This window comes from Neoarius graeffei, chromosome 6 (genome assembly GCF_027579695.1).
Source record: "Neoarius graeffei isolate fNeoGra1 chromosome 6, fNeoGra1.pri, whole genome shotgun sequence".
NCBI lineage: Eukaryota > Metazoa > Chordata > Actinopteri > Siluriformes > Ariidae > Neoarius > Neoarius graeffei.
Window position 1 is genome coordinate 98,131,393 of NC_083574.1, and position 24,833 is coordinate 98,156,225.

General features: G+C 39.6%; 1 protein-coding gene across 1 annotated transcript in view; it reads left to right on the plus strand.

The window, feature by feature from the left end:
* Positions 1-3,033: 3,033 nt before the first annotated feature.
* Positions 3,034-24,833, plus strand: part of LOC132888176 (NACHT, LRR and PYD domains-containing protein 12-like) — a 48,833-nt gene continuing 27,033 nt past the window's right edge. The window contains exons 1-6 of the mRNA XM_060924216.1: positions 3,034-3,128; positions 19,680-19,750; positions 21,513-21,599; positions 21,779-21,895; positions 22,892-23,008; positions 23,735-23,839. Coding sequence (XP_060780199.1) covers positions 19,725-19,750; positions 21,513-21,599; positions 21,779-21,895; positions 22,892-23,008; positions 23,735-23,839 — 452 coding nt within the window. The 5' untranslated portion in view covers positions 3,034-3,128; positions 19,680-19,724. The remainder of the gene's footprint in view (positions 3,129-19,679; positions 19,751-21,512; positions 21,600-21,778; positions 21,896-22,891; positions 23,009-23,734; positions 23,840-24,833) is intronic.

Below are 24,833 nucleotides of genomic sequence, written 5' to 3' on the forward strand. Positions count from 1 at the left end.
AGTGGTGCTTTTGTGGCTGGGGACTGCAGTTGACTTGCTGACTTTGGGACCATGGTTGTTGTGAACGGTTTTGCACTCGGGTTTCCGTCAGTGGGGGGTTTATAGCATGAACGAAGCTGACTTTCTGTTAGGACTGTTAATGTTATAGTCATGTTGTCTGTTGTTGCCCAGATCCAGATAGGGATGGGTTCCCTTTTGAGTCTGGTTCCTCTCGAGGTTTCTTCCTCATGTAGTCTGAGGGTTTTTCCTTGCCACCGTTGCCACAGGCTTGTTCATTGGGGATAGATTAGGGATAAAATTAGATCATATTTTAAGTCGTTCAAATTCTGTAAAGCTGCTTTGCGACAATGTTTATTGTTAAAAACGCTATACAAATAAACTTGACAAGTCACCAGGTCATCGCAGGGCTGACACATAGATACACACAACCATTCACACTCACTTTAGAGTCACCAGTTAACCTAATCTGCATGTCTTTGGACTGTGGGGGAAACCGGAGCACCCAGAAGAAACCCACGTGGGCACGGGGAGAACATGCAAACTCCGCACAGAAAGGCCCTCGTCAGCCGCTGGGCTCGAACCCAGAACCTTCTTGCTGTGAGGCGACAGTGCTAACCACTACACCACTGTGCCACCCGAACTGAAACTCACCTTTGTAAAATTGTTTTTTATTGGGGTGGTTGACGTGACGTGTGATTTTAGGGTAACATAGTGTAAATACTTACTAAAATGTGTTTTTCCTTCCAAAAATCATAAGTAAATGAAGAAAATTACAGTATTTTATGTTGTAAATTTACTTTGGGATGAAAAAATATTTTTTGTTCATGTTTATTTTAAGGTTGTTATGCCAAATGTCCTGCGGTATGACTGTAACATGAATGAGGCATGAAATACGTATAAACAGCTATAAAATAAACCAGCAACATTTGGAATAATTCATAAAATCTTTGGAATTATTTTGCAAATATTAACTAATTTAAAAAAAGGTTTTGACTTGCAAAAACATTATACAGTAATATTTACAACAAGTTAAATTTTGTAACATAAATGCCGTCCTGTGGTGTGAAATCACTTAAAATGGAATTAAATGCCTTTTAAGTAATTTTATTCATTTTTATCATGTACCTTTTAAAACACTGCATAATTTAACTATCACAAGAAAACCATACAGAACAGTAAGATTTTTTTTGCATTTTACAAAATATTTCCATAGGAGTGAGTGAGAGTAAGGAATCGAAGTAAGGAGTGAACTGAAAAACAGCTGTCGAAAATAACTGTATCCTGGATTTCAATGATGATTTTGAGAAAGGGCTTCTTAAACTTTAACATATGTCATCTGCAGTTGAAATCAGCAATATATGTATATTTTATCTTTCCTGTAGTATGATGTCACACCGCAGGACATTTTATGTCTGTGGTTGTGAAAAAGGCTTAGAACATAGCAGAAAGAGGGGGGAATTCTATAAAACACTAACAGTTTAAAACAGTGATTCCCAACCACTGTGCCGTGGCACATTAGTGTGCCGTAAGAGATCATCAGGTGTACCGTGGGAAATTATCTAATTTCATTTAATTGTTCCAAAATTTATTTACTTACTGCAAATAATTTGTCTTTGTTTGTCTATGCTAGCGACGTATCATGACAGGCAGAACAATGAAATACTCTTACACTACATGGCAGCAGGTAGCTAATTAACCTGTGTATCTGCCTGTTGCCATTCAAACAATAGATTTACTAATGCTTCAGGTGTGATAACGGTGATAGCAAGGCATAAATATTTGAAAAGAAAAAGTACACAATCCAAACTGGGTCCTGGAGAAAATTCTGACCCAGATGAAGGCCCTAGTATGAATAGAGGTCAGAAGAATGCAAAAAAGGTGATTTCCCACAACCTATCTATGCGAGCTGTGCTTTTCAAGCATGACTGCTATAAAAACTAAAAAAGGAGAGTGACTCAGAGCTGTTGAGGAAGATCTTCATGTGTGTCTTTCTTCAATTCCTGTGAGTATATCAGCTTTGTGTTCAACTAAACAGGCCCAGGTTTCACACTGAGTAAGTAAATTGTGAGTAAGTTGAGACTAGATGATCATTGTATTTCATGATACATACTTTTTGTGACATTTCTGTTTGGTGGTGTGCCGTGGGATTTTTCGAATGTACACTACCGTTCAAAAGTTTGGGGTCACCCAGACAATTTTGTGTTTTCCATGAAAAGTCACACTTTTATTTACCACCATAAGTTGTAAAATGAATAGAAAATATAGTCAAGACATTTTTCTGGCCATTTTGAGCATTTAATCGACCCCACAAATGTGATGCTCCAGAAACTCAATCTGCTCAAAGGAAGGTCAGTTTTATAGCTTCTCTAAAGAGCTCAACTGTTTTCAGCTGTGCTAACATGATTGTACAAGGGTTTTCTAATCATCCATTAGCCTTCTGAGGCAATGAGCAAACACATTGTACCATTAGAACACTGGAGTGAGAGTTGCTGGAAATGGGCCTCTATACACCTATGGAGATATTGCACCAAAAACCAGACATTTGCAGCTAGAATAGTCATTTACCACATTAGCAATGTATAGAGTGGATTTCTGATTAGTTTAAAGTGATCCTCATTGAAAAGAACAGTGCTTTTCTTTCAAAAATAAGGACATTTCAAAGTGACCCCAAACTTTTGAACGGTAGTGTAAAATATGTGCCGTGGCTCAAGAAAGGTTGGGAAACACTGGTTTAAAAAACTTAAGCCTTTGAACATTAGAATTTCATACATTTTGTGTGAAAATTGGAACATTTAAAAAAAATTACTGTTTCACCTCTATTTGTCAAGTACCCATTGGTAAATCTGAAAAGGTGTCGATAATTATGGATTGTTGATAATTGCTCTAGTATAGTGTTCCTAATAAAGTGCTCAGTGAGGGTACATATTGCACATAACTTTTTTTTTATGGACTGAAACATGACGATTTCTTTCTCTTTTTTTTTCTGTGTACTTTTATTGCATTAATCTCAAAATCTGCTCAACATTTCAGGTGGGAAAAAAAACCCACCGGAAGTAGCTCGCGCTCAGGGGATTTCCAGTGAATCGAAAGTGAAAGTATTTCCTGTGACGCTGACAGAAACGCACAAAGTAAGTGTCTTAAATTTCATCTGTCCTGTAACATTTTACTGATGGACTTTGGTATCTGTGTTTCTAAACAAACAAACAACACAAAACGGTCTTTTTCCATCGAGTTGGAGAGTTTTAAAGTCGCCCTGCGGTTCTTGTTGTTGTTGTAGAGCTGTCAGGAGTTTGTCCCTCAGTAAAATGGCGGTGTTTGTTTTTAAGCTTGTCGTTGATGTCGCAATAAGAAAATATAAGTTTGAGCAGCAGAGGGAATTCTAACACCTGTGCGCTTCACAATCACAAATCTTTATTCATGAAGTACTAAAGTGTTTACAGTGCAGCAGTATAGTTTGTCTTTGTGTTGTTGTTGTTGTTGTTGTTGTTGATAGTGAACTCTATTCACTTGGGACTCCCCCCAGGATTCCGCGAGCTTTTTGCAGGGTTCCCGCGGGTCCTTAAAAAGTCTTAAATACAGCTTTCGGTTTTCAAAGGCAAGGCAAGTTTATTTATATTTGTTTGTGTTTATTTAGCCATAAACGTACAATAAAAACAGTACAGGTGTGGCAGGGATAACACAAAAAAGCATAAAAACTTGTTTTCATTGTGGTCCCTTATCACAGACAAAAAATAGTTGCACACAATTAAAAAATAACAAAAATAAAATCCCCCACTGAATATCATGGGGAAGCATTGCAAAAATGTGAAAACTAATACCATAACAAATAATACTGAACAATATTGATAATGTTAATAATAGTAGAAAAACAAGAAAAGCAAAAGAAAAAAAACATAATAATAATAATAATAATAATAATAATAATAATAATAAATAAAAAATGAAATTAAGAATATAGAAACTAAAAATGCACATAATCTGCTGCTTCCTCATCAAATAGAATGTTGAAAAAGTGCTGTTTTACCTTCTTCTTGAACAGGGGAAATTTTTCTACTGATTTTATTTCTGAAGGTAGTTCATTCCAAATTTTGGTTGCAGTGTACAGAAAAGAAGTTTTTCCAAAAGGACCACACCGGGGGAGCTGAAGAGAAGAGTGACTGGATCTTGTACTGTAGTTATGGGTAACATTTTGAATTGCAGAAAACAAGTGTTAGGACTAGGACTGTTTTGGCCTCTAGAGGCCGCTGTTATTTCCTTTTCGTGTCATGTTTATTTTGGCCTCTAGAGGCCGCCACTGTTCCTGTGTTTTGTGTTTTTTGTTAATTGCCTGTTTGTCCTGATTATCTTCACCTGTGTCCTTAATTAGTTTGTGTATTTATACCCCTGAGTTCAGTCCTCTTGTCACGGAGTCTTTGTGCTGTTATGTTTATCTCCAGTTTCCTCTGTACCGTGTTCTTTGTTTTGCACTTTGCTTTTCTGGTTTTTTGGCTTTTGTTTTGTACCTTTGGATATTTTTATTTTTGTTATCTTCTGAGCTTTTGGATTTTCTTTTTTTTTTTGTTTTTTTTCATCGGATTGTAAATATTGTATATAGTATAAATAAACCTTTTGATACTTTTTCTACTTCCGCCTCACGCCTCTGCATTTGAGTCATCCCTCTGGTGGCCTAGTGGGGGTTTGCTGGATTATCACACCAACAAACCAGGTTCGAATCCCAGCAAATCCCTAACAACAAGTATTGAGGCGCTGAGAAATTTTGAATTTTGAACATCATATGGGCTTTGAGTTGTTTGGATCTAAAATCAACTGGCAACATACCGACATATATAGCACATTTCATACACAGTGGCAGTTCAGTGTGCTTTACAGCGATAAAAGCAAAACAGTAAACAATAGAAAATAAAATTACATAAAATAAATGGGGAAGAAGAGAGAAAAAAATAATAAGAATTAAACAATAGTAGAAATAAAATAATAAAATGAAGTAAAAGTTCAGTAAAAAAAAACAGCAGAATAAAATAGAATAAAAGTTAAGTAAAGTTTAAAACATGATCAGTTAGCAGAAAGCATCTGAGAACAGCTTGGTTCAAAGCCTAAAAACGTCTTAAATTGTTTGGAATGACTGGAATTTTTGAAAGGGAGGTATTAAATTTAATATTGGACTGAACGAGTGAAATGTCTCCATCCGGTTTGGGGTATTTTTTTAACCGTAATTTTAAAAGTGACCAGCGGACCTTTTGGGGGCAGCATTGGGTCTGTGCGTCTTCTGTGCATTCCGTAGATCAAGAGCCAGGGGTTAAATTGGGCCGGGGCTGTCCGGGGCTGAGCCCCGGCACATAAGCTCGGAGCGGATGGCATATGATCACGCACACATCAAAAGCAACAAACCCTTTTCACGATTTTCAGTTCTGAATAATTAAATATCGTTTTATTAATCAATAAACCCATGACTTTTATGAGATAGATCATAGTTTTCCTGATAACAAGACGACCTGTCAAAGCTATTTAGAACAGAACTTGCGATCAGAGATTCTGGTTTCTGGAACACTGCGTGGGTTGCCAATTCCGCTTTTTATAAGCGACTTTGGGGTTTCTTTTTTTGTGAGCTCGCTTTAAAAAAAAAATCAGAAGTCGTGGTTTGCGGGTTTTTGGGCTTGTGTTTCAGCGTTGTGACTTGTTTATAATTTTCTCCGTACACCGTCTCCCCTTTTACCTGCATACGATCCTAATCCATCAGAGGTGCTTGAACTGTGCATTTGGCGAGTTCAATTTCCATAGTCCCCAGTTATCGACAGAAATTAGCCAGGGGGAAGGGGGAGATGTCAGTTAAAGTTAGCTACTGAGATTGACCAAAAGTTGAGCCTAACGTTGCCTCAAGTTAGCTAGCTTTGGCAAACATAAACCAAACACTCGTCTTGTGCTCTAGTCATTATCATATTTTTTATTATTAAAAACAAAATATCAAATAATACTGAAGAGGGGAAAAAATAATACTGATCTAAATATGTTGTGTTTTTATTTTTAGACAGTATGTGTTTAGCAAAACACATACTGTCTAAAAATAAAAACACAACATATTTAGATCAGTATTATTTTTTCCCCTCTTCAGTATTATTTGATATTTTGTTTTTAATAATAAAAAATATGATAATGATTATGTTCACTGTATTGTTAATATTATTAGTGTTTTATTATTTATTGTTAATATTTAATTTAATGTTAATTTATTATTATTTATTGTTAATATTATTAGTGTATTATTAGTGTAATTATTGTTATTATTATGTATTCAATTATTTATTTGGCATGTGGTGCTTTTTGTATTGTCTAGAACATACATAAGATGAGCGTATTATAGCAGCAAAATAGAAGCACAATCATTTGAATGCAGCAAAACTTGCTGCATTCAAATGATTGTGCTTCTATTTTGCTGCTATAATATGCTCATCTTATGTATGTTCTAGACAATACAAAAAGCACCACATGCCAAATAAATAATTGAATACATAATAATAACAATAATAATAAATGCTTCCAGTGTTATAGTGTTGTTTGTATTTGGTTGCATACACTGCATGAATATATTTGATTGACAATTTGACTGACAGTGTTTTGGCATATTTAACATTTATCCTCCAAAATAAATCAACTGTTTTGGTTTAAGATTGTGCAAGCCTTCAAATTTTCTCACTGAACATTTCTCCTTCACATTTTTCACCTGTAGGCATGTGACAAGATTTAACATGATATTGCTCAACCTACCTCTGTAAAGTCAGCTAACAACTTATTAAAATGCACCAGAATTCAGCAAATAACACGTATGATAATAAAAAACTTCTGGGGGAGGACCCCCGGACCCCCCACTAATCATTTCCTTCAAACCAATGTACAACAACCTGTACAATCTGTTACATTGGCCAACCAATCTACATTCAAACTGCCATAATGTGTAGGGGGGCACTACAAGACACACATAGACCTACAACACACAGATAAGGTGTATATCTCTGTGCAATATGATATGGTTATCAAATTAGAGGGTTATTTTCCAAAAAGTATATTGGGACAGGGCGGCGGGGGCAGGGGCGGGTACGAGGCAGAGCCCCCCCACATAACCAATCCCAATTTAACCCCTGTCAAGAGCTAACGTTAGGAGGCTACTGGAGGAAGTGTGGTGTGTAGAGATGGGATTTATGGCTCTTTGATGGGATCCGCATCTTTGTGATCCGTTCTTTGAAAAGAGCCGTTCAAAAGACTGGCTCATTTGGCTCTTTTTAAATATTTATTCAGTTTTAAGAAGACAGCGTCTAAAGAAGCCAGATCCCTCTGCTTAGACAGTGACATCAATATTTCTGGACATACCTTTTATATAAAGCAACCTAGACTTACATTATTGTAACCCCTAAACGCTCATAAATAACCATTAAAAAACAATGAGGGCTTCAATGAATGTCCATGCAGAATGGCTTTTCTGTAAAAAAAAAAAAAAAGAACCCACTCAAGAACATAGTTATCAAGAACGCAAGAATATTTTATAGAAAAACACTTGTTTTACAAAAATATTTAAGTCTGAGATACAAAATAGATACAACTACAATAAATATAACACAAGAACTAGTTATCACACAAGAACATTTTAATAGAAAAAAACAAACTTTCTATATTAAAAATATTGAAATTGTAACAAAAATAGATACAACTAAACAGTCAGATAAATAGATAAAGTTATAACAAGAACACAAGATTATTTTAATAGGAAAAAACAAACTATTAATGCAAAAATATATTATTATTAGAAAAATAGATACAACTAGACAAACAGATAAATAAATAAAATACACAAAAATAGAACAAACAAAATGACGATAGAATAAATTAAATGAACGTCCGTGCAAAGTAGTTTTCCCACAATATTATCATTAATATCACACAACTACATTATAAACTATATACAAAACAATTTGAACTATTAGGCAAACAGATAAAACTTGAATAAATAAAAGGCAAATGCTGTTTAGCCTACTTCTTGTCCTTGGGCAAAAAAGAACGACAGAAAGAATGGCTCCCCCAGCTCGAGACTCGGTTCTCATCGTTCATGCCTAGGAGCCGTTCAAAAGAATTGGTTCGTTTGCGAGCGTCAAAACACTAGTTTAAAGCCGGTACCGCAGCGCTGGGGACACGCCCACTGGGAAACTGGCTTTTCACGGACATGAGGCGTGCGCGTGCGTGTGTTAGAGGTCAAGCACTCCGGAGTGAAACGCAGGGGGGTTCGTGCATGCGCACAAGAGTCAGGTGGACAATGGGACTTATTTTTTAATTTTTTTAATTTAACCCTTGTTTAACCAGGAAAGGTCCCGTTGAGTCACAGTGACTCTTCTTCCAGGGAGTCCTGGCCAAGTGGCAGCAAGTTAAAAGTTAAAAAACACAAAGACAGAGGACAACACTACCAAAACACTAAAGACTGAGACCCCGTCCACACGTAGCCGGGTATCTGCTAAATCGAAGATATTTTTCTACGTTTTGGCCTGTCATCCACATGAAAACACATCAAAAACGAATATTTAAAAAAACTCCGGGCAAAGTGAAGATTTTTGAAAACTCCGTGTATGCCTTTTCGTGTAGACAGAGATAACCTGAGTTTTGCGTTTTAGAACGTCACAATCTGCGCCAAAAAAATGACAACAAATCTGCCCTGACGTCAAACGTGCGACCTTTGTTTACTGCAGAAGCCAGATTAAGCATGGACAAGGAGTAATGGATCGGAGTAGTGCCTTGAAAGCGTTAATTATTGTGCAGGTGCTATTTACATGTTTAATTTTATGGCCCTTTTCCACTACCCTTTTTCAGCTCACTTCAGCTCGCTTCAGCTCACTTCAGCCCGACACGGCTCGCGTTTCGACTACTTCAGAACAGCACGACTCAGCTCGCTTCAGCCCGGCTTAGCACCCAAAACTCGCACGGTTTTGGAGTGGGGCTGAAGCGAGCCAAACCGAGCTGAGTGAGGCTGGGGGCGTGAGCAGACACTCCCCTGTGCACTGATTGGTGAGGAGGAGTGTCCTCACATGCCCACACACGCCCCGCGAGCGCGCTGGGATCTGTAAACACCATAAACCCGGAAGAAGAATTATTACGAATTACGAGAATTTCTGAAGCCTTATGCGCCTCGCCTCATCTATACGCTCTTGCCAGTATCTGTTGGCGTTGTCGGTGACAACAAGCCACAGCACCAAGACCAGCAACACTAACGACTCCATGTTTATTGTTTACTATCCGGGTCGTGAGACTACCGCTTAAAAGGTCACTGATGTCACTGTTTGCGCCGCTTAACCACATCACGTGACGTCCACCCACTTTCGCTAACTCCACCCAATGTGTCCACCCACTTCCAGCCAGCACGGTTCAGCATGGTTGTAGTCGAAATGCAACTCCAACAGCCCCGCTCAGCTCGACTCAGCCCAACTCAGCACGGCACGGCTCAGCCCAACTCAGCCGCGTTGGTAGTGGAAAAGCGGCAATAGAAGCCCAACTACTGATAAGATTCCCAATCAATGTTTTCTTGCGTCTTTTGAAGTTTATACTCCAAAATTGTGTTTAGAAGCAATTCTGTCTCCGAGTCTGTCCAGACGAACGAGCTTGGCGCCATGTTTTATGTTTAGGCGGAAGTGACGCCAACAGAGGGCTATTCTGATGTGATTAGGGGGTAGGATTTGGGGAAATAATGCCATCTACAGGTTTGGAATGCTTATGAATGTGACTGAAAACGCAGATGTTCGGTTATGTGTGGAAGGGATTTTTTTCGAAGACGAGGTGGTGTGGATAAAACATTTTTATAAACGGAGGGGGGGAAAATGTTCGGTTTTAAAAATACCCAGCTACGTGTGTACATGGCCTAAATCAGACTACAAAGCACACAAAACAGTGGAATATGTGCTGTAACTAAACATGTAACATACACTAAATACACCAAGTCAAAGGAACACAACTAAAACAAGACAAATCTCATAAACATAACAAGAACAATTGACAGTACAGCCAAGGACACTAAAGACAAGAGACTGCAAGAAGACAAGACTCACATAAATTCTAAGATAAAACACAAACTAAACAACAATAAAAGGATAAAAAAAAAACGTACACACATGGGCACCATATTTAAAAGCAATGGCACTGCTCTGTAAGAGCTGATTTTAAAAAGTATTAACAGAAGGAAGTGTCTCTAGGTGTAGTGTGTTCTGAAGTTCATTCCAAACGTATGGTGCATAGTAGGAAAAAGAGGTCTTGCCCAGTTCAGTTCTTATTGAGGGTGTGATTAATAGTAGTTAATTAATAGTATCTTATTTGTAGACCTTGTACTATAAATACTAGTGTGATAAGAAAGCAGATTTGAGATGTACTGTGGTAATTTACCCATTAATGCTTTCAAAGTAAAAATCAACAAGTGAAACTTTCTCCTGAGACAGAGAGAGGACATAATACCTATAGGACATAATACTACTAATAATAATGATTAGCATCATTTTTTACATAATTAACATTGTTTATTGTACTAAGTTTAATATAAATATATAAACAACCTTTATTTCAAAACTCAATTAAAAAGAACTCCAGAAAATACAATAATTCTAAATATAGTACAATATAAATAATTTGCACAAAAAGTTTTTTAGTTTTATTACTTATCGTCTACAACAGTGTTTTTAATATAATAAGAAAAATAACCACTAATAATTAGTAGTAATAGTTATTATTTATTATTAATCATTACTACTTATGAATTAGTGATTAATAAGTACTAGGGATTATTAAATGTTATAAAATTAAGTTATTAATAATTATTACAAATAATTATTAAAAAGTAGTAATTGGTAGAATGCAAACAAATACTCATGGATTATAGATAATTTTTTAAATAGTGAACATTGATATAAAATAACTGTACTACTATTAATAATAATAAACAATAATACTACGAGTAATACTTGTTGTTAATGTTATTATCAGTTCAATTGTTATATCAATGTTCACTATTAAAAACAAATTCTCTATAATCCATGAATAATTATTACTACTACTAATAATAATAATTACTACTTTTTTAATAATTTCAGGGTTCTCCACAGATTGAAAATATAGGGGGGTGGGGGTCAATCGGATGACCTTGAAACAAATTTGCATAAATTTACATATGTCATTTGCATAAAGTTTGCATAACTAGTGCCGCTTTTCCACTACAAACGCGGCTGAGCCGTGCCGTGCCGAGTCGAGCTGAGTCGGGCTGAGCGGGGCTGTTGGAGTTGCATTTCGACTACAACCGCGCTGAACCGTGCTGGCTGGAAGTGGGTGGACACATTGGGTGGAGTTAGCGAAAGTGGGTGGACGTCACGTGATGTCGTTAAGCAGCGCAAACAGTGACATCAGTGACAGTGGCGGAACAAGTCAGAGCCGGGCCGGGGGCGGGGCAAATGACTGGGCCCTTTATTAAAGCTTATCATAACATCATTTTAGGCTACAAAATGTCCGCAACTGCGGTGTTTACCAATTTCAACACTACCGGGTGCAACTATGTTATTTAGTACATCAAGTCCTTCAAACGAACATGTAACTCAGAAACAAAAAACATTAGGATACTGTACATGGCTCATAATAAAACATCAATAGCCTATACTGCGCACATTATTTGAAGGGCATACGAATGAGCGCTCAGAGGTTGCAACGGTGACAGGAAGAGTCAGAAATAAAAGGAGGGCGGTGCAAACCTCACTGAATGCACTGTGTTTACCAATTTCAACACTCCGGGGTGCAACTATGTTATTTTGTACATTAAGTCCTTCAAACGAACATGTAACTCAGAAACAAAAAAACATTAGGTGACATACTGTACATGGCTCATAATAAAACATCAATAGCCTACTGCGCGCATTATTTGAAGGGCATACGGCGAGCCTTGCGCTCCGCGAACTCGTCCACGATGCTCTGTATGTCACTGATTCAGTGAGCTTTTAAGCGGTAGTCTCACGACCCGGATAGTAAACAATAAACATGGAGGACATGGAGTCGTTAGTGTTGCTGGTCTTGGTGCTGTGGCTTGTTGTCACCGACAACGCGGACAGATACTGGCAAGAGCGTATAGATGAGGCGAGGCGCATAAGGCTTCAGAAATTCTCGTAATTCGTAATTATTCTTCTTCCAGGTTTGCGGTGTTTACAGATCCCAGCGCGCTCGCGGGGCGTGTGTGGGCATGTGAGGACACTCCTCCTCACCAATCAGTGCACAGGGGAGTGTCTGCTCACGCCCCCAGCCTCAGTCGGCACGGTTTGGCTCGCTTCAGCCCCACTCCAAAACGGTGCGAGTTTTAGGGGCTAAGCAGGGCTGAAACGAGCTGAGTCGTGCTGGTTTTTGGTAGTCGAAACGCGAGCCGTGTCGGGCTGAAGCGAGCTGAAAAAGGGTAGTGGAAAAGGGCCAATACTCTCAAATAGTAATCATTTAGAATAGAGGAATCAATTGGACTGGTACAAAACACATCATACATCAAACATTACACACTTACACATCATATTCAGACACATTCAGACACACCACGGAGTGAGATGTGTTGTGTGAACCTCATGGGGATGACACTGATAGCCTGACAGCCTGCATCACGGATTACATTAATTTCTGTGTTGAAAACACTGTGCCAGTCAGGAAGGTACGGTATTTTCCCAACAATAAACCCTGGGTGACCTCTGAACTAAAAGCCCTATTAAAGGAGAAGAAGAGGGTTTTTAAATCTGGCGACGAGGAGGAGATGAAGAGAGTGCAGAGGGAGCTGAAGAGGGGAATAAGGAGAGGCAAGGACAGCTACAGGAGGAAGCTGGAGGAGCGCCTCAAGGGGAGCAACACCGGAGAGGTATGGAGAGGCCTGAAAACCATCTCTGGCCACACAAAGGACAGTGGGAGGGGCCCTGTATCTGGGGGCCAGAACTGGGCAAATGAGTTGAATCTCTTTTTCAACAGATTTGACTGTGCCACCCCACCCTCCCCCACTCACCATAGTCCTGACCTGTCTGTGTTATCACCCCCCCCCTCATAATACCTCTGATACCAACAGCTCCCTCCTCACACCACATCACCCCCCTCCGCTCCCTGCCAGACCAATCCACACACTCCACCCCCGACCTCACTCTACAGGAGTCACACCTCGGCTACACCCCTTGCCTCTCCATAACAGCTGATCAGGTGTTGAAGGAGCTGAGGAGGATCAAGACGAGGAAAGCTGCTGGCCCTGATGGTATCAACTCCAGACTGCTTAAGGACTGTGCAAATCAGCTCTGTGGGATTCTTCTGTACATTTTCAACCTGAGCCTCAGTCTGGAGAAAGTTCCACCTCTGTGGAAAACATCATGTATGGTTCCAGTTCCCAAGACTGCGCACCCCAGGGAGCTCAACCACTTTTGGCCAGTAGCTTTAACGTCTCACCTCATGAAGATCATGGAGAGAATTGTTCTCTCCCACCTCCGACACCAGGTGAACAGCGAGATGGACCCCCTGCAGTTCGCATATCGACCGGGCATTGGTGTGGATGACACTGTCATTTACCTGCTCCGGTGTTCCCTCACAGTCCAAAGACATGCAGTTAGATTGACGTGGGGCGGCCTTGGGCTGAAGTGCCCTTGAGCAAGGTACCGAACCCCTGACTGCTCCCCGGGTGCTCTAGTATGGCTGCCCACTGCTCTGGGTGTGTGTGCATGTGAATCACATCATGGCACAACATTGTTATGGATTGCATTCCTCGTGAATACATCACGTGCATGCTTCACTCCAAAATAGATGCTTTCTATAAGGTCTGGGACCCTTACTTGCAGCATATTGGGCCCACGCTGTCATCTTCCTTGCTTCGTGGATTTCCCATATCAGCCTAGCCTGTCTCTGTGACTTTGTTTTAAGTGCTCACTATCTAACAAGCACCTTGTAGCCTTGCTATGTTTGTATGCTCTGTATTGATTCCTATTTGGATACTGCCCTGTCTTGCTGCAGGAGATTGAAAGCTGGATGGAGATTGCGCCCACTGTCATTTATTTTTATTTTCATAATTATTTTCTATTTACTGTACCCACAAGCCCACATTCTGCTGTTTTTTTTTCTGTCATGTCTGAGCAGTTCGGTGTGTTTTGCATTTTGAGAAAATGTAATAAAAGTATTTTTCAAAAAAAAAAAAACTTTGTAACAATCAGTATAGGTAATCATATGGAGCCAAGTAAAATTAAGGATTAATTTCACAAGTGATTTTGAAGTTTTGAAAATTTTAAAACTTTGAAATCACGAATGAAATTGATTCTTAATTTTACGAGGAACCATACGATTACTTGTTTATAATATATCAGGCCAAATTCATACTTCAGAAGCCATTCAAGTTCCCAACATTTGTCATTCACGTTTTCTGAACCAGTCAGGGCGCGAGACTATCTTGCACGTTTGAATCAGTTTCTAAAGTGTCTTTCATCATCCCAGGGCATGGTGCTGGCCCCTCTTCTCTTCACCCTGTACACCGCGGACTTCTGCTACAACTCGGAGTTGTGTCACATTCAGAAGTTCACCGATGACACAGCCATCGTTGGGTGTATCAGTGACGACAGAGAGGAGGAGTATAGGAGCCTGGTGAGGGACTTTGCTGTGTGGTGCATCAGGAACCATCTGCAGCTCAACACCTCGAAGACCAAGGAGCTGGTCATTGACTTTGAGAGGTCCAGACCAAGGTCACGACCAGTTCTGATCGAGGGAGTCGAGGTGGAGGCTGTGGATTCCTACAAGTACCTCGGGCTGTGGCTGGACAGCAAGCTGGACTGGACTTGCAACACCAATCACTTATACAGGAAGGGACAGAGCAGGCTATACTTCCTTAGGAGGCTGCGGTCCTTTAACATCTGCAGGAAACTCCTGTGGATGTTCTATCAGTCTGTGGTCACCAGTGTCCTGTTTTACACCGTGGTGTGCTGGGGGGGGCAGCACATCCAAGAAGGACACATCCAGGCTGGACAAACTGATCAGGCGGGCCGGTTCTGTGGTCGGCATGAAGCTGGACTCTCTGGTGATGGTGGCAGAGAAGAGGACTATGGACAAACTATTGAACATCATGGATGATGCCAGTCACCCTCTGCACACCGTCATCAGCAACCAGAGGAGCCTGTTCAGTGACAGAATGCTCCTTCCCAAGTGCAGGATGAACAGACTCAAAAACACCTTTGTCCCTCACGCCATCAGACTGTACAACTCCTCTCTGAGGGGGAGGAGGGGGAACAGGAGGACGGAGGACGGGAAGGAGCAGTAGCTTAGCCTAATAATAAGCAATATCAGACAATGTGCAATATAAAGTGCAATATCTCTCCTGCTGCCCCCCCTTTTCTTTTTCCCCCTCCCCCTTCCTCTCTTCCCCATATCTTATTCTTTTTTTATTTGTATATGTAAATATTTAATTTAATTTATCTAGAAGTTTTTTCTCTATTTTCTGTTCTCTGTTTATCCTGCAATGATGCTGCTGGAATCTTAATTTCCCTGAGGGAACCCTCCCAAAGGGATCAATAAAGTTCTGTCTAATCTAATCTCTAATCTAATCATGACACGGCAACACGACACGAGGATTTTGAAAGTGGTTTACAAAATTTTATTGGAACTTCTTTACAAAAGCTGATTGCTAAATGCAAGAAAACTCTGTGCTTGATCTAAAATAAATTACAAATACCATTCATTGTTATAACTAACTAGCCAATAGCATTTCAGAAATACGGCCCCGTGTTAAGGAAAAAAGCCCTCCTTGATTGACCAATCAGAATTGAGTAATTTGTCCGAATGTATTATAAATCCATTTTAAAAGTTATAATATTGCTAGGGCGGCACGGTGGTGTAGTGGTTAGCGCTGCCGCCTCACAGCAAGAAGGTCCGGGTTCGAGCCCCGTGGCCGGCGAGGGCCTTTCTGTGCGGAGTTTGCATGTTCTCCCCGTGTCCGCGTGGGTTTCCTCCGGGTGCTCCGGTTTCCCCCACAGTCCAAAGACATGCAGGTTAGGTTAACTGGTGACTCTAAATTGACCGTAGGTGTGAATGTGAGTGTGAATGGTTGTCTGTGTCTATGTGGCAGCCCTGTGATGACCTGGCGACTTGTCCAGGGTGTACCGCGCCTTTCGCCCGTAGTCAGCTGGCAGCCTGGGATAGGCTCCAGCTTGCCTGCGACCCTGTAGAACAGGATAAAGCAGCTACAGATAATGAGATGAGATGAGATAATATTGCTAAAAATAGGCTTACCCGGACACAACCATTTGCACTGAAACTGGATATCCACCTGTGATGTTAACAGCACACTAGAACGCTGTTTACCTTCGTTACACAGAGCCATCAAATAAAGGCTTCTAATTCTAAAAAAAAATAAAATCCTAGCACCACCCCTCTCTCGCTCTCTCTCTCTGTGGTTGGGTGCATGTGCGTTTTCAATGCTTCAGGTGACTTGAATGCAGAGAAAGAACTTCACTGTGCTGTAACATATATATACAGTTAGGTCCGTAAATATTTGGAGAGAGGCAACATTTTTCTAATTTTGGTTCTGTACATTACCACAATGAATTTTGAACAAAACAATTCAGATGCAGTTGAAGTTAAGACTTTCAGCTTTAATTCAGTGGGTTGAACAAAATGATTGCATAAAAATGTGAGGAACTAAAGCATTTTTTAAACACAATCCCTTCATTTCAGGGGCTCAAAAGTAATTGGACAAATTAAATAATTGTAAATAAAATGTTCATTTCTAATACTTGGTTGAAAACCCTTTGTTGGCAATGACTGCCTGAAGTCTTGAACTCATGGACATCACCAGACGCTGCGTTTCCTCCTTTTTAATGCTCTGCCAGGCCTTTACTGCAGCGGTTTTCAGTTGCTGTTTGTTTGTGGGCCTTTCTGTCTGAAGTTTAGTCTTTAACAAGTGAAATGCTGCTCAATTGGGTTGAGATCAGGTGACTGACTTGGCCATTCAAGAATATTCCACTTCTTTGCTTTAATAAACTCCTGGGTTGCTTTGGCTTTATGTTTTGGGTCATTGTCCATCTGTATTATGAAATGCCGACCAATCAGTTTGGCTGGATTTGAGCACACAGTATGTCTCTGAATACCTCAGAATTCATCTGGCTGCTTCTGTCCTGTGTCACATCATCAATAAACACTAGTGACCCAGGGCCACTGGCAGCCATGCATGCCCAAGCCATCACACTGCCTCCACCGTGTTTTACAAACGATGTGGTATGCTTTGGATCATGAGCTGTACCACGCCTTCGCCATACTTTTTTCTTTCCATCATTCTGGTAGAGGTTGATCTTGGTTTCATCTGTCCAAAGAATGTTCTTCCAGAACTGTGCTGGCTTTTTTAGATGTTTTTTAGCAAAGTCCAATCTAGCCTTTTTATTCTTGAGGCTTATGAGTGGCTTGCACCGTGCAGTGAACCCTCTGTATTTACTTTCATGCAGTCTTCTCTTTATGGTAGATTTGGATATTGATACGCCTACCTCCTGGAGAGAGTTGTTCACTTGGTTGGCTGTTGTGAAGGGGTTTCTCTTCACCATGGAAATTATTCTGCGATCATCCACCACTGTTGTCTTCTGTGGGCATCTAGGTCTTTTTGCATTGATGAGTTCACCAGTGCTTTCTTTCTTTCTCAGGATGTACCAAACTGTAGATTTTGCCACTCCTAATATTGTAGCAATTTCTCGGATGGGTTGTTTCTGTTTTCGCAGCTTAAGGATGGCTTGTTTCACCTGCATGGAGAGCTCCTTTGACCGCATGTTTTCTTCACAGCAAAATTGTCCAAATGCAAGCACCACACCTCAAATCAACTCCAGGCCTTTTATCTGCTTAAATGAGAATGACATAACGAAGGAATTTCCCACACCTGCCCATGAAATAGCCTTTGAGTCAATTGTCCAATTACTTTTGGTCCCTTTAAAAACAGGGTGGCACATGTTAAGGAGCTGAAACTCCTAAACCCTTCATCCAATTTTAATGTGGATACCCTCAAATGAAAGCTGAAAGTATGGACTTTATGTGCATGTTTATTATATAACTATAACTTGAACATGTTTCAGTAAACAGGTAAAATAAGAAAATTTGTTTCAGTGTCCAAATATATATGGACCTAACTGTATATGGTAAATAAAGGCTTCGAATTCTAAAAATCTAATCAGAAATTTTCTGTAACCCTGTAATTTTTACTGCCAACTGTGGGTAGCACGGTGGTGCAGTGGTGAGCACTATCGCCTCACAGCAAGAAGGTTCTGGGTTCAAGCCCAGTGGCCAGCGAGGGTCTTTCTGTGTGGAGTTTGCATGTTCTCCCCGTGTCAGCGTGGGTTTCCTCCGGGTGCTCCGGTTTCCCCCACAGTCCAAAGACATGCAGTTAGGTTAATATGGGACGGCCTTGGGCTGAGGTGCCCTTAAGCGAGGCACCGAACTCCCAACTGCTCCCCGGGCGCTGTTAGCATGACTGCCCACTGCTCTGGGTATGTGTGTGTGCTCATTGCTCATGTATGTGTTCACTGCTTCAGATGGGTTAAATACAGAGAGGAATTTCACAAGTGTGTGATGAATAAAGTTGTGCTTTCTTTCTTAAAATCCGTGAATCAACAGACTTCACTTTCATCAAGTTTAAGTCTCACTCGGCTAGATAACGCATACGCAGTACTGACACGCATACTCATAAACAATCCCATTGCCATAGCAACATTATTCTTGCCGTCAAAAAAGGTCGCTTTATCTCAGTGAATAAAAACAAATAAAAGCATGTCACATAAAATGATCAATGATCAGACTTATTTTTACACCCACTTGACACTCGGGCATCTTTAGGGTTGTTTACAACAATTCAGAAGCGATGTATCCACTAGATCTCAGTCTCAGTAGGTCATGTAGCGTGTAGGTGATGTCATGATCTCAGATTCTCTCGTGTAATTTGTACTCAGAGCATGATATTTAAATCTCGGCGAGAATAGAATGTCAGCGCCCATGGACAAATTTTAAAATAAAATCTGGACACAGTATACAAGTGAACATTTGAACATGTCTTGTTATTATCTGTCAGTATAAATGAGTTTACTTTTTGAGTTTTGTTAATCTTTAATGACACCAATTTGTTTCACAATTGTTCAGACGACAAAACACGTTCTACTGGAGGATATTTTAATAATGTTATCAAAATATGTGAAAAGAAAAAAGTTTTCCTTTTCATCCAGTCAGGACACTTAGAATAGAAAAGAAAAGAACAGAATAGATGTTTTTATCAGAATAGAAAACTATGTTGTAACTTATTAGAGATAGAAACTGTATTTTGCCATGGCACCACAAAAAGATTAATGTGTGAAGAAAATTCTATTGTTTCTATCAAAAACATGGACAAATTGAAGCAGTGATCATGAGGAGTTGGAAAATAGGCATGAATGGTATGGTATGGAATGGATGTAATTAGTCAGTGGGAACAGTATTGATCAGTGACTGGTTGTTGAGAACAATGATGATCAGTGATTGGTTGCTGGGAAACATTGGTGATCATTTGGTCAATAGAAACACTGGACTGATTCAAACAAGATGAATGATTCATCAATCAATCGATGTAGCAGTCAATGATTCCATATTTTCTGCGCTGGATAACTTTGCTTGATTCTGTGTGATTGCAGGTCTGCATTTGTTTTTGAAGAAAACGCATCGCAAAAACCCTGAAAATGAGTTCATCTGATAAAGATAAGAGGTGAGTCATTTAAAGTATCGTGTGGAACACGTCTCCTGTAGCATCCCATTTTTTCCTGTTCTACAACCCCAATTCCAAAAAAGTTGGGACAAAGTACAAATTGTAAATAAAAACGGAATGCAATGATGTGGAAGTTTCAAAATTCCATATTTTATTCAGAATAGAACATAGATGACATATCAAATGTTTAAACTGAGAAAATGTATCATTTAAAGAGAAAAATTAGGTGATTTTAAATGTCATGACAACAACACATCTCAAAAAAGTTGGGACAAGGCCATGTTTCCCACTGTGAGACATCCCCTTTTCTCTTTACAACAGTCTGTAAACGTCTGGGGACTGAGGAGACAAGTTGCTCAAGTTTAGGGATAGGAATGTTAACCCATTCTTGTCTAATGTAGGATTCTAGTTGCTCAACTGTCTTAGGTCTTTTTTGTCGTATCTTCCGTTTTATGATGCGCCAAATGTTTTCTATGGGTGAAAGATCTGGACTGCAGGCTGGCCAGTTCAGTACCCGGACCCTTCTTCTACGCAGCCATGATGCTGTAATTGATGCAGTATGTGGTTTGGCATTGTCATGTTGGAAAATGCAAGGTCTTCCCTGAAAGAGACGTCGTCTGGATGGGAGCATATGTTGCTCTAGATCCTGGATATACCTTTCAGCATTGATGGTGTCTTTCCAGATGTGTAAGCTGCCCATGCCACACATGCAACCCCATACCATCAGAGATGCAGGCTTCTGAACTGAGCGCTGATAACAACTTGGGTCGTCCTTCTCCTCTTTAGTCCGAATGACACGGCGTCCCTGATTTCCATAAAGAACTTCAAATTTTGATTCGTCTGACCACAGAACAGTTTTCCACTTTGCCACAGTCCATTTTAAATGAGCCTTGGCCCAGAGAAGACGTCTGCGCTTCTGGATCATGCTTAGATACAGCTTCTTCTTTGAACTATAGAGTTTTAGCTGGCAACGGCGGATGGCATGGTGAATTGTGTTCACAGATAATGTTCTCTGGAAATATTCCTGAGCCCATTTTGTGATTTCCAATACAAAAGCATGCCTGTATGTGATGCAGTGCCGTCTAAGGGCCCGAAGATCATGGGCACCCAGTATGGTTTTCCGGCCTTGACCCTTACGTACAGAGATTCTTCCAGTTTCTCTGAATCTTTTGATGATATTATGCACTGTAGATGATATGTTCAAACTCTTTGCAATTTTACACTGTCGAGCTCCTTTCTGATATTGCTCCACTATTTGTCGGCGCAGAATTAGGGGGATTGGTGATCCTCTTCCCATCTTTACTTCTGAGAGCCGCTGCCACTCCAAGATGCTCTTTTTATACCCAGTCATGTTAATGACCTATTGCCAATTGACCTAATGAATTACAATTTGGCCCTCCAGCTGTTCCTTTTTTGTACCTTTAACTTTTCCAGCCTCTTATTGCCCCTGTCCCAACTTTTTTGAGATGTGTTGCTGTCATGAAATTTCAAATGAGCCAATATTTGGCATGAAATTTCAAAACGTCTCACTTTCGACATTTGATATGTTGTCTATGTTCTATTGTGAATACAATATCAGTTTTTGAGATTTGTAAATTATTGCATTCCGTTTTTATTTACAATTTGTACTTTGTCCCAACTTTTTTGGAATCGGGGTTGTACTCAAAAGGGAACCCGTCCTCTTCCGGGTGACACCGGACAGTAGGATTATAAATCATTCAGTCGGAGAGTACACAGACACACTGTGTACATTAAATTTCAGAAAGAAAATTCCAGCTCACCTGAACCCAGTGTTGTCTGTGAGGAGTGAGGATTTTCCAAGAACATTTCAACATGTCGAGAAAGAAAGGTGCATGGGACACCTTTCAACATGGGACAGAGACCAAAACAAATCAGAATGCCTCATAAACAATTTTATACAATGACATTACACTATTATTATTATTATTATTATTATTATTATTATTATTAATAGTAAATTAAAAAAGAACTTTTGTTGTTGACTGAGTTGATTGTTGATGTATTCAGTCTGCATCAAGAAAATGGCTCAGAGTCACCTGAACGCAGCTTTGTGTCTCTGAAGAGTGACCGGTCAATGGGGATTCCAATAAAATTTGGACAATCACACACACACATCATGAAAAGGTGAGGAATATCTCATAAACAACTTTATATACTATTTAAAAATATTTTAATATATATTGTTGGTTCATTTTTAATTCTGCCTATGAAAAGAGATGTTAAATGAAGTGCACGTTGCCTGCCCGGATTATGGATGTAAAATCAGACCAATAGGTTAAATGTAGGAAAACTCAGACCATAGATCAGATTTGAAGAGCTTCGAGCTCATATAGTTTCTGTTTGTTGTAACACAAGGGAATTCCTCATCCTCTGCCATGTTGAAACCAAAAGGAAAGTACTGTTCAATGACAAAGCAGTGTTGTTATAAACTCAGCATTGAATTTATTAAAGTCGGTCCTTTAATCATAATCGGAGACCATTAGAGAGTTGGAGCACAAGAAGGCAAAACTAACCAAGAATGATCCATAATCAGAGCCAGGAGACACTGTAACAGAGAAACAGACTAAAAGGCATTGTGGGCCCGGACCCCAAAACAGAATATCCAAAGGGCGTATAAGGACTGTTATTGTCTCGGAGGGAGGAACAACAACATCTTGGACAGAGGATGGTAGCAGAGTGGTGATGGCATTTTCTGTCACAAACCAATGATAGAACGTGGGACAGAGACAGAAACAAAAAAAAAACCCAAATGCAGGCAGCTTGCGCGAGTAGCCATGTGAACCACAATTTTCACACTTTCTGCAAAGTAGAACTCCTGAGTGAAAAATGTAAACATACATGTGGTTTTCAATTAGACGTCACAGTGAAAGTTCCTGCTCATCTGGGCCCAGCATTCAGTCGATGAGGAGTGACAGATCAATGGGTCATCCATTAACGTTTCAACATGGAACTTGTTTGACCAAAACAAATCAGAATGCCTCATAAACAATTTTATACAATGACATTACACTACTACTACTATTATTATTATTATTATTATTATTATTATTATTATTATTATTAATAGTAAATTAAAAAATAACTTTTGTTGTTGACTGAATTGATTGTTGATGTATTCAGTCTGCATCAAGAAAATGTCTCAGAGTCACCTGAACGCAGCTTTGTGTCTCTGAAGAGTGACCGGTCAATGGGGATTCCAATAAAATTTGGACAGTCACACACACGCATCATGAAAAGGTGAGGAATATCTCATAAACAACTTTATATACTATTTAAAAATATTTTAATATACATTGTTGGTTCATTTTTAATTCTGCCTATGAAAAGAGATGTTAAATGAAGTGCACGTTGCCTGCCCGGATTATGGATGTAAAATCAGACCAATAGGTTAAATGTAGAAAAAATCAGACCATAGATCAGATTTGAAGAGCTTCGAGCTCATATAGTTTCTGTTTGTTGTAACACAAGGGAATTCCTCATCCTCTGCCATGTTGAAACCAAAAGGAAAGTACTGTTCAATGACAAAGCAGTGTTGTTATAAACTCAGCATTGGATTTATTAAAGTCAGTCCTTTAATTATAATCAGAGACCATTAGAGAGTTGGAGCACAAGAAGGCAAAACTAACCAAGAATGATCCATAATCAGAGCCAGGAGACACTGTAGCAGAGAAACAGACTAAAAGGCATTGTGGGCCCGGACCCCAAAACAGAATATCCAAAGGGCGTATAAGGACTGTTATTGTCTCGGAGGGACGAACAACATCTTGGACAGAGGATGGTAGCAGAGTGGTGATGGCATTTTCTGTCACAAACCAATGATAGAACGTGGGACAGAGACAGAAACAAAAAAATCCCAAATGCAGGCAGCTTGCGCGAGTAGCCATGTGAACCACAATTTTCACACTTTCTGCAAAGTAGAACTCCTGAGTGAAAAATGTAAACATACATGTGGTTTTCAATTAGACGTCACAGTGAAAGTTCCTGCTCATCTGGGCCCAGCATTCAGTCGATGAGGAGTGACAGATCAATGGATTATCCATTAACGTTTCAACATGGAGAGAAAGAAAGGTAAGGAATTTCTCACAAACAATTTTATATGAAATTAATGAAAACGTACTCCATAGGAAAACCTACATGCACTGATATTATTAATGAACTGAAGAAAAGTTTTATTTGATCCTGGTTTATAATTAACCTACTTTTTTAAAACAAAAATTAATGAAAAGAAAACCTCAAGAAGCATATTTAAGTTTCTAGTTTCACTGTGCAAGAAGAATTAAGATATTGTTTTTAATATGTTTACACCACAGTTAAATTTAATTAATTAATTAAAAGTAAACGCATTGTTAAAGGAGAACTGAAGTCATTTTTAAACTTGCTTTATTTCTTAATTAACGTGTTATTCAATTACGTTTTCGGTTTTAGTAACTTTATATCATGACTCGTATTGGCAACTAATCGCAGTTAAATATTATACTTATCGGCCAATTCGGTTTTTAGCCGTGTTGAATTTATTTCGTTTGGTCCACGGCAGGCGTCGCTTATCCGCGCGATCTTCACGAGACTTGTGCGAGACTTCGAAACGTGAAGAAGTGTCAGCCAGGTGTCAGTGCCACCATTTTGAAAACTGTTTTCCAAACGAAATATTGCACAAAAACGAGTTTAAATGGCGATTACTGCCAACTTTTTTCAAACTTTCCTGATTGCTATCAAAACAAACAAAACTTCCGGCTTGATTACGTCTGCATTCGAAAGAGGGCGCGCGCGTCTTTTGACAACGTTGGCCGATGTCGGTCACTTTGATTTCCGCTGTACGATTTACTTCCGTCCTACGATGTCTCGCACAGGTCTCAACGAATCTCGTTTACGGCCGTTGCTTTGACATACGGACTGATATATTACAGAGCATATTTCAAACACTCAGAACTCGCTATAGCAGCGACAAAATAGCGATCAAACATGCATTCCGATATTTAATAAAATGAGAAATAGAATTTTGATAATAAAAAAATTGCCTTCAGTTCTCCTTTAATTGTGAGAGAATTGATTGTGAATTGTTCTG